We start from the raw sequence: 10626 nt of genomic DNA on the forward strand, positions 1-10626 counted from the left end.
CAATTACTACCTACAGATGCTGACCAAATATCAGAAGTTAATGAAATTTTTATATTTAAAGTAGAAAGTGTTTCAATTAAACTTTGTTTCATTGCTAAAAAGTTAGTCATAGCTACTCTTCTAAATGTACGCCTACTAGTTCTTTTGTAAGCAGGTTGTAGGTTTAATTGAACATATTCTTCAAAATTAAAAGATTCACATAAACTAAAAGGTAATTCATCCTTAACTATCCATTTTACAAGTGCTTTTCTTTGATTTTCATGATTATATGCAAAATTACCTACAAGTAATCCTCCTTGTATATTAAGGGTACTTTGAGTTTGAGCATGAGAATCATGCATCCTATGACTCTCTTGATGTCTTTTTAAATGCCCTGTTCTCCCACTACTACTACAACTATAAAGTTTGGCACATTTTTTATATTTAGCTTTCCAGACTCCATCAACCATAACTCTATCAAATTCATTCCATACAGCACTAGTCCTCTTACGAGAAGAGGTTTGATCTTCACTCGGTTCACTAGTTCTAGAGGAACTAGAAATATGGGGTTGGGGATTAGTTTCTTCTCCCTCAGAAACAGGAAGAATGCCAAACTGACTTTCCTCAAAAGATGACATATCTAAATTGATGAATTCAAAAAATAAAAACTAACCACAAGGAGGAATTGAGTAGAGGGTCGGAGGGCAGAGGCAGAGCCGAGATTCTGAGCTTCCTCTTGTGCTCTCAACAGGAGTGACCTTCTCTTCTCAACAGGAACCTCCTCTTGTGTAGCACTTGAACACTTGCTAAATGCAAACTAAAAATTAAATTGCTAGAAGAGCACTTTAGAAGAGAGAAATAATAGTAGTAGAGAAGGAGAGAATAGTTGGTTTGGTGTGGTGAGAATGAGGGAGGAAAGGGCTATTTATAGAAGCCCAAATTTTTTTTCTTCCAAAATACCCCTCAATTTAGCCGTTTTTGGATTGTTGGGAGGGGTAAAATTGGAATTTTCCCAAAATAGCCGTTGGAAATGGCTATTTTTCTCCCCCCTCACCAGACGGGCCGTGCCAGGCACGGCCCGCAACGGTTCCAAACGGGCCGTGCCTCGTGCCGTGCCCGGCCCGTCTCGTGCCGTGCCCGGCCCGTCTCGTGCCATGCCCGGCCCGGCCCGTCAATAGACGGGCCTGGGGCCGGGCCGGGCTGCCGTTTCGTGCTGAACGGGCCGTGCCCGGCACGGCCCGTTTAGACCTCGGGCCCGGTGGGCCTGGGCCGGGCCGGCCCGGCACGGCCCGTTGCCCAACTCTAATCCTAATGTTTAATCAAGGGATTAACATTATGCTTATACACATCATATCCGTGGCATTTTTTTCACCAATTTTCCGGTGAGGTATGAGCAAAATCCTCCGTGGAGGTAACGTTGTCCTAATGCAAGATGAAGTAGGAAATATACTCTCTTGCTTACACCACGTAGGCAAGGTCTTTAATTATTTTCTTTGCGGAGGAGAAATACTACACTTCCAAATTAAACAAGTAAGAAGAGATCTGCAGCTGAACTGGTTGGAAACATGGTCAAGAAGGTAGTTGGGCAGATCAATGAATAGCCAACCCCTCAATTAATCCAGGTCACAAGCCTCATGCTCTTAGGAACGAATCCTCACGGCGGCCCAGATCTTCCGGCAAGTGTTCGGTTGCCAAAATACAGGTGGCGGCTCCTCCCCTCTACGTGTCGCAAGCCCCCTCGGACTCGCCAGAGACGTAGAGCATCCCAACACCTCCTCCTCCGAATCAAATACCATCTCCTTCTCCCTCTCTCCCCTCCCGTACTCTCTCTCCCAATCCAAATCCGAGCCAACCTCGCTTTTCCTGCAACGAGACGACGACTCCTGCCAGAAATCTCCATCCAAAACCAAAGCTGTAAGAGATTATTATTCTCGAAGAAGGGAGGAAGAGAGAGAGAGAGAGAGCAATAAGAGAGAGCCAAGAAAGGGAGGTGGTGATCGTAGAAAGCGTCTCCGTCCACCAGGCGATCAAACTCCGGGAGCCGTAAATGTCTACAGGTTTGCTGGAGCCACGCGCTGCAACGTTGGCGTCTCCGATCGTTCCACGACTGGCTCCCGCGGCGGCCGCCTCCTTCCTGGCGTCTCTCTCCTTCCCCTCGCCGGAATCCGACAGGCCACCATAAACAGAAAGAGGTAATATAACATCATTATAAGTTGTGGTGGGATTGGCTATAATGATAAAAAAATATACTTTTTTTTGTTAGCTCCATGGCATATAGCATGTTGGTTACTAAACTTAATTTTTAATATTTAGTAACTTATGATTTTATTTCAATAATTGCATATTAGTATGGTGAGGAGTTACATATCTTTTGGATTTTTGGTCATGTGGAAGTTACATGGAGTTATAAGGAATTTATTTAGAGGGAGTTATTTGAGATTTATTTTGGATTATGAATTGTGTAATGATTAATTCAATTAGAGAGGTTAAAAGACTATCTAAAGTTTCTATAGATATCCATATATTCTAATTGTGTTTTGATGTGAGTTAAATGAAAATTTTCTTTCAAAACTTTCTTCTTGGGTGTTTTTTCTCATATTTTTTATCTAACACGGCATTGCTCTAAGTCAAGAAGATTATATACATATAGATGGATTGAATCAATTAACAAATTTTGCAGCTGGTTGTCAATCTGATGTTGACTCAATTCTGTTAAGAAGATGATGAATTTTGTATTAATGTGATATAAAGAAAGCTAATTATTTGAAGGTTATCATAAAAGTAACGACGCCAATAATAATTGAGACGTTTCAAGATAGTCATACGACATGTTGCTGATGATATTGATGCATGTCAGTCATAGAAAAGTACACTAAGTTGATAACAACGTTGCTAATTATTCGAATTGAATATTGTGTAAAACTTTTGTAGGGGAGAGAGAGAAAATTCTACCCATGCCAAAGGTGGTTTGCATATATGGTTTTGAAAACAATGCAGATAGGATGCAGCTGTTATTATTCTTTTGTGAGATACAGGGCTGAAGTCGGCTGCGGCAGCCGACTTCAGCCCCGATCCTGATATGGGAGGAACCGGACAGAGGATCGCGATGGCGATCCTCTCCGGCTCCTCCGGGGACATTTGGGGCAAGGCACCGCGGGCATCGCGCGGCATCCCCCCTCCGGTCACACCGCGGCCAATCGCGGCCGCGGATCGCGCTTGACCGCCGCGATTTTTTGCGGCGAAGAGCCGTCACGAGGGGGTTGATAAAAACCCCCATTTTCTCCTCAATCGGTCACCTCCGAGCCCCCTCTTCTTCCTCTCCTCCCTCTCCTCTTCCGAATCAAATACCATCTCCTTCTCCCTCTCTCCCCTCCCGTACTCTCTCTCCCAATCCAAATCCGAGCCAACCTCGCTTTTCCTGCAACGAGACGACGACTCCTGCCAGAAATCTCCATCCAAAACCAAATCTGTAAGAGATTATATTTCTCGAAGAAGGGAGGAAGAGAGAGAGAGAGCAATAAGAGAGAGCCGAGAGAGGGAGGTGGTGATCGTAGAAAGCTTCTCCGTCCCCCGGGCGATCAAACGTCGGGAGCCGTAAATGTCTACAGGTTTGCTGGAGCCACGCGCTGCAACGTTGGCATCTCCGATCGTTCCACGACTGGCTCCCGCGGCGGCCTCCTCCTTCCTGACGTCTCTCTCCTTCCCCTCGCCGGAATCCGACAGGCCACCATAAACAGAAAGAGGTAATATAATATCATTATAAGTTGTGGTGGGATTGGCTATAATGATAAAAAGGCATACTTTTTTTGTTAGCGCTATGCAGCATTGCTCTAAGTCAAGGAGACTATATATATAGAAGGATTGAACCAATTAACAAATTTTGCAGCTGGTTGTCAATCTGATGTTGACTCAATTCTGTTAAGAAGATGATGAATTTTATATTAATGTGATATAAAGAAAGCTAATTATTTGAAGGTTATCATAAAAGTAACGACGCCAATAATAATTGAGACGTTTCAAGATAGTCATACGACCTGTTGCTGATGATATTGATGCATGTCAGTCATAGAAAAGTACCCTAAGTTGATAACAACGTTGCTAATTATTTGAATTGAATATTGTGTAGAACTTTTGTAGGGGAGAGAGAGAAAATTCTACCCATGCCAAAGGTGGTTTGCATATATAGTTTTGAAAACAATGCAGATAGGATGCAGCTATTATTATTCTTTCCATTTGAAAAACAGGTTGTCATTGTTTGCCAATTTTTCTTGATGGAGAGAAGAAATTCTTGTTTGATAGGACAAATCAAAAAGGAACTGTATGAATCCTTTGTTTGTATAATGGAGTCATACTCCCGTGTCTGTTATATTTTGTATTACAATGAGAGCTCAATCAAAGATTAATTTGTAATGATCTGTTGTTACGTCACTTTGTTTACCTATTCTCCTTAGCTTATAATGTTTTACTAATTATGAGCTGCGTGAAAAGAGCCGAAAGAGTTCATTATACTTTTACCCAGCTATGGTATTGGTATTATTCACACTATATCTGTTAACCAATCAATCTTCTGCCTTTATATGCTACTATTGTAATTTATCTAATTTCTATTTGTAATATTTAGACTGCACTTCTATTCATTCAAGCCCTCTTGCATGCCATCAAGTCATCGAGCATCAATCTGAGAAAAATGATATAAATCTATTATCAGCTTTTCGAACTTAATGAGCTCATAATAGATAAGCTAACTTGTGGGTAAGGCAATTCCAAGAGGAGCTATCCATCTATATTAGCCATGTAAGTTCTAGAAAAAAATTGTTGGTCACCACAAGGAATCAAATTTTCAAAAGAACCTGTACCTTCTAGCTTCTATATATGTGACGTATAACCAGCGTTCCTGCTTTCTTAAGTCAAGTGCTGAAGTTTTTAAATATCCTCTGTTTTGCTGGAGTATTTGTTTGAGTTTACAGTAAGTGATTTATCATCTTTTTGTTGATAGAGTGAAATGTTTGTAGTTAATATATATACCTTTCTTTGCAGTCGAAATATCTTTCACTAGAAGGAAATGCATGAAAGAAAGTTTTGGCTGATTTAGTGAACTTTTCTATCTGTGGTTTTGTTTATTTACAATAGAGAAGATGAATTTCAAGGTAATGCTCTGGTTTTGAGCAGGGAGGAAACTTTACAAACCACTGGTTATCATAAGAGAGCGGATAATAGGAACAAGGAAGAGGACAAGAAGAAAAGCCAGGTTTGCACTGTTTCCATTTATAACATAACTGAATTCAGTAGTATCTATGTTTTTTTTTTTTTGAATTATTTTACGGATAAACTTTCATAATTTTTGGAGGAAAACTATAACCATAAATATAATAATTTATATATGCCATGATATGTCTTTGCTCATAAACAAGAGGAAAGTTCACATTTTCATCTTCACTGACTATCAGAAACTCCTTTGCTACCTGCTGGAGGGGAAAGAACATTCATTTGACCTCTCATACTGGAAATAGTAGAAATTTGTGGTTTCTTGTTTCTCCAATAGATTCTACTTACTATACTACACCCCTTTTCAGGATTGTTATTTCTAATGCGTTATAAGATCTAAGAAAGTAAATTTTTTATCTTCTTTTAAAAGCTTAATTTTGGCTACAAGCTCTCCAGGTTTTAGTAGTATAACACTTCTCTCTGTATAAATAGGACTTTGTTAGAGTTACTAAGTGCAAGTCAAAGTAATTTTTACAGAGAGAAGTGCTAGATTGACATATTTGGAGGCCTTCCCCATGTATTGGAGGAGAGCCCACTTGAGGTTCGGCACTTATGGAGGTGATGAGAAATGGATCTATCATGTTACAATCAATCACCATTAAGCTTGTTGATTTTTCCTTTATATTCGGGGTATACAGACTTTTTCTGGTTTGGTTATATATTGCTTTCAGTTCTAACAGTGGAGAGGCTATGACATGAAAAGTAAGCATCACCTGGGAAACATTTTAACAAGGAAAACTCCTCATAAGATTAGTGATTATGATGTTGACAACCTTCTTACGTTGCTTACTTGTTCCTTGTTCTTATTTGGTCATTCTTTCTGGTTGTATTATATATATATATAAGCACAAAGAAAGGCTATCTACTTAACCTATTTGCTTAGATGCACAGCTCATTGTGATTGATAAGTGATCACAAATCAGAAAGCACAAAACGTACATTAGTTCTTGTATAACGATATTTGTATTTTCTTGGTCATAATGGCAAATTCCTTCGAATCAAGTTAGACTACAAGGGCGACTAGTCAAATAATTAGCCTTGAGAGACACCATCCCTGCAGCGCTTTCCATCTTTTGGTTATTGCATGTGATAATGATACTTCCTGCCATTTGGCTTGATTTTGTTGTTAAGCCATCCAGTCGTAACACTCTCACATTAAGAACATTCACACACAAAGAGGCATCTCAAACTCTTTCCAATGATATGATTACAAATTCTACCTGCCTTTCGTTTTCTGTTGTTTGTTAATTCTAAAAATAAAAGGCCCATTTCTGGGTCCAATAAGATAGCGATTTAGTTCCTTTTCCCAGATATTTAGAATTGTTTACAGTCTTCTTCCTCAGAAAAATTACTTATCATTTGTCTCAGCTCAGTTTTGAATTTTTCTCTAACTGCGTTTTTCTTCTGTTTTTTCTTCAGTCTTGTTTTTGGACGATGGCTTCTTCAGAGATCAGGAGCATTCCTTCAAAGGTGAGTAGAAAGCAGAATTATACCCACTCATTACAGAGCAAAATAGCTAAACAGTGGAGTCGTTGATGCACCAATATGATCTAAGAGCAGGCTCTTCTTAAGGTTAATAAGATTTTCACACATCAAATCCCCCATTAATTAGGATGCAAGTGGTTTGGTCAAATCTGGATGCAATTTGCTTCATGTCCGAGCCGGCTAGTTCTTCTAATTTTCCAGGCATCGAACCTAATTATAAGCCAGACCCACTTATAGTGGATTAGGTTAGTCATGAGTATGTCCTGGATGAACTTGATTGCTTTGATTTAATCAATGGCAAGTCTGTTGTCAAGTTAGGATCAGATTAACATTGGATCAGAAAAGCTTGATCTGAGATCCATTCGCATCCTGATTGCTGATTATTCTGATTTGTTTTGTGATTTAATTGCGGAATAGATACCAGGTGGCACCCTTGAACTTTTTCCATTTTATCTTTTCATTTCCTTCCCTTCTGCGATGCAGGTGGAAGAAGCTGCCAACGACTCTAAAAACACTGAAGATAAGGTGATCTCTCCCATAACTGAAGATGGCTCTGTAGATCGAAGTGGGAACCCTGCAGTGAAAGCAAGAACAGGAAGGTGGAAATCAGCAGTTCTTTTGCTAGGTAAGTAGATATCAACTGTTAACATAGCTTTTTTTATAAGAAACAAAGATTTTTTAAATCAACTCTATTAATTTCCACCCTCTTCTTTTTCCCCCACAACAACTGCACGCCCACGTGCGTGCACCGCATGCATGCACGTATGCACACGCAAACAAAAAGACTTAACTCCAAAACATGCAACTCTAAATGTGGCACTCCTCGTCTTGTCAGCATATGATGGGTCAAACGAAGTATAGAAGTGTCACGTCCTGATGGTTATCTTGGAATTCAGCTATCATAACTCTTTTCTCGGTTTTTTTTTGGGTGGGGTGGGGGAGGGCGGGGACGGAGGACCCAGGGTGGATGTTTTCAGCGGCATGTGAAGCACTGCTTAAGATTGAATGGGAAATTGGGAGGCTTTATTGTTGTTCCAAGCTCTATCAATACCATGACTTCTCCCTATATCATCGTTACCTTTCTTTCATAGTGGAAACCAAGTCTGGCCATGTGATCTTGGTTGTCCAGGCAGTATATCTATTCTGATCCTTCAACTTTTGAAGGAATGATCCTACACAACTGCATTAATCTTTCCTATAGGATGATGTTTTAAGTTGCTCATGTATTTCCCTTTTTTGCAAAGCAAATTTAATCTTGATGTAACTCAAGTCTTCTGATTCAGTGAACTACGGGCTTGCAACACTAGCATTCTTTGGAGTTGGTGTGAATCTGGTTCTGTTCTTAACGAGGGTACTGGAGCAAGAGAATGCCGATGCAGCAAATAATGTCAGCAAATGGACAGGCACCGTTTATATATTTTCACTCATAGGGGCATTCCTAAGCGATTCTTATTGGGGGCGGTACCTAACCTGTGCAATATTTCAGTTGATCTACGTGGTGGTATGATATACAAACTTAAATTCATTAAAATGACATGATAATAGCTCCATCAATTGAGAAAATATCTACCTTCCTTATGTAACTCCCTTCTTCCATTCGACTGCATGCTTGTGCTCGAACATTGATTAAATAGGAATAAGCAGTTTAACATCTTCATGACATCAGATTTATAGTAATTTCGTTGGGTTATAAACAGGGTTTAATGCTTTTATCATCTGCATCATGGTTCTTGTTGGTGAAGCCATCCGGATGTGGAGATGGAGAACTAGAATGCAATCCCCCAACAACGACGGGAACTGCCATTTTTTACTTATCGATCTACTTGATCGCCTTTGGATATGGTGGGTACCAACCCAGCATCGCTACTTTTGGATCAGACCAATTTGATGTAATGGATCCTTATGAAAGGAACTCCAAAATAGCTTTCTTTAGCTACTTTTATCTGGCTCTCAATGTTGGCTCTCTCTTCTCCAACACTGTCTTGGTGTACTATGAGGATTTGGGTAAGTGGGCGATCGGGTTCTGGACTTCATCTGGTTCAGCTGTGCTAGCCCTTTTGCTCTTCCTGCTAGGTACTCCAAGTTACAGGCACTTCAAGCCATCTGGCAATCCATTGACACGGATAGCTCAGGTCATTTTTGCTGCTTTTAGCAAATGGGAGGTTGAGGTCCCTAGCAATGAAATAATGCTCTATGAAGTGGAGGGAAAGGAGTCTGCCGTTGCTGGGAGTAGGAAGATCCTCCATAGCAATGAGTTTAGGTAAGCTTTAAAAAGGAATGTGTTGTATGACCAGGTCTGATATATCGCTTTTCCAGGTTCTCTGAAATATGTATTCGCCATAGTCCATTTCTCTGAATTTTTATCTTCATGTTTTTATTTCTATCTTGCTTTTTTGACCGTTTTCTTATATTCTTAAGTTGAATGACACATGAACATGTATGTTAGGGTGTTTTAGTTGCTATTTGGAGGCTTATGATCGAAAGATCTAAAACCATGTCTTCTATTATTAATTTTCAGGTTTTTGGACAAGGCTGCAACCCTCACGGCTGACGACTATTGTATGCGAGCAAAGATGAATAATCCATGGAAGCTGTGCACAGTGACTCAGGTGGAAGAGGTGAAGTGTGTGCTAAAAGTGCTCCCCATATGGCTTTGCACCATCATTTACTCTGTGGTCTTCACCCAAATGGCCTCTCTATTTGTTGAGCAAGGAGCTTCCATGAACACCAAAATTGGAACCTTCCACATCCCACCTGCAAGCATGTCTGTGTTTGATATCCTGAGTGTTCTTGTCTTCATTGTTATATATCGCCGGGTCCTTACACCAGTTCTGTCCAGACTCTCCAACAACCCCAAGGGGCTTACCGAGCTCCAACGTATGGGGTTGGGCCTGGTGATTGGGATGCTGGCCATGGTTGCTGCAGGATTAGTGGAAGTCGAGAGGCTTAAAGGAGTCAGTGTGCCCGACGAGCCAAGCTCGCTCAGCATCTTCTGCCAAATCCCTCAGTATGCATTAATTGGAGCATCGGAGGTCTTCATGTATGTTGGGCAGCTGGAATTTTTCAATGGGCAGGCCCCGGATGGCATCAAGAGTTTTGGGAGCTCCCTCAGCATGGCTTCCATTTCGCTTGGAAATTATGTCAGCATCATGATCGTTAACTTGGTTACAACTGTGACTTCTGGGGACAAGAATCCTGGTTGGATCCCAGGAAACCTCAATCACGGGCATCTTGACAGGTTCTACTTCCTGCTTGTCATTCTGACGGCGGTAGATTTCATTTTGTACGTGGTGTGCGCTAAGTGGTACAAGTGCATCAAGCTGGAGAGCAATGACGATGGAGAGGAGATGATTGCGAAGGTCTAGAGAAAACTTGAATAAGGATCCCTTTTAAGCACCAGAAAGCTTAGAAGGATCCCTTTTAAGCCTATTTGGATATTGGGCTGTTTCTTTTAATCAATGCTTAGTTCAGTTGGTGGCTTTAGGTGTTTTGAGTTTCTTTCAGAACAATTAAGAGCAATAAGCTCATTGATGCTCTTTCAGTCTACTTTTTATGCTTGCTGTTACATGAGAAACTTTCAAGTAGCTTGAATAAATTGGACGATCTTCTTGCATGCACCGTCTCTATGCACCTTCTTGTACTGTTTATCATTTTTTTTTTAAAGAAAAAAATTGTACATTGCTAGAATGCAGCAATCAGCAGCAGCATTATGTTCTTGACTATTCTTTTGGCTTGCCATATTAACAATTTTAATAATGTTTTTTAGCCAAAAACTATTTTTTTGTTGAAAATAGTTTAAAATGTTTCTCACTAGATCTCTAGCCTTCATTTTTTTTCATCACTTTTTACTTCACTATGCTGAATGCTTCTACCTCTGATGTAACCCCCAAAACGAAA

General features: G+C 40.4%; 1 protein-coding gene across 4 annotated transcripts; it reads left to right on the top strand.

Moving 5' to 3' along the window:
• Window positions 1-1727: 1727 nt before the first annotated feature.
• On the top strand, window positions 1728-10342 carry LOC103720261 (protein NRT1/ PTR FAMILY 7.2). 4 transcript variants are annotated; one of them, XM_088715802.1, is made up of 7 exons: window positions 1728-2171; window positions 5149-5227; window positions 6664-6714; window positions 7213-7354; window positions 8013-8230; window positions 8427-8989; window positions 9248-10342. In XM_088715802.1, the coding sequence occupies exons 3-7, from the start codon at window positions 6679-6681 to the stop codon at window positions 10092-10094; spliced, it is 1806 nt and encodes a 601-aa protein (XP_088571928.1). In that variant the 5' UTR covers window positions 1728-2171; window positions 5149-5227; window positions 6664-6678; the 3' UTR covers window positions 10095-10342. The 4 variants fall into 4 exon arrangements, with proteins under 4 accessions (XP_088571928.1, XP_008808100.1, XP_088571929.1 ...); XM_008809878.3 differs by lacking the exon at window positions 1728-2171 and adding an exon at window positions 2980-3722; XM_088715803.1 differs by lacking the exon at window positions 1728-2171 and adding an exon at window positions 2984-3722 and having other exon boundaries at window positions 5110-5227.
• Window positions 10343-10626: the final 284 nt, after the last annotated feature.

The sequence above is a fragment of the Phoenix dactylifera genome, chromosome 2 (genome assembly GCF_051530095.1).
Source record: "Phoenix dactylifera cultivar Ajwa chromosome 2, Ajwa_hap1_PhDact_Kaust_v1.1, whole genome shotgun sequence".
In the NCBI taxonomy this organism is placed as follows: Eukaryota; Viridiplantae; Streptophyta; class Magnoliopsida; order Arecales; family Arecaceae; genus Phoenix; species Phoenix dactylifera.

Bases quoted from the DNA above. Each gene is read 5' to 3' on its own strand.
- LOC103720261 (XM_026809676.3), top strand. The intron at 7,355-8,012 runs GTAAGTAGATAT...CTTCTGATTCAG, and splicing joins ATCAGCAGTTCTTTTGCTAG to TGAACTACGGGCTTGCAACA. The intron at 8,990-9,247 runs GTAAGCTTTAAA...ATTAATTTTCAG, and splicing joins CTCCATAGCAATGAGTTTAG to GTTTTTGGACAAGGCTGCAA.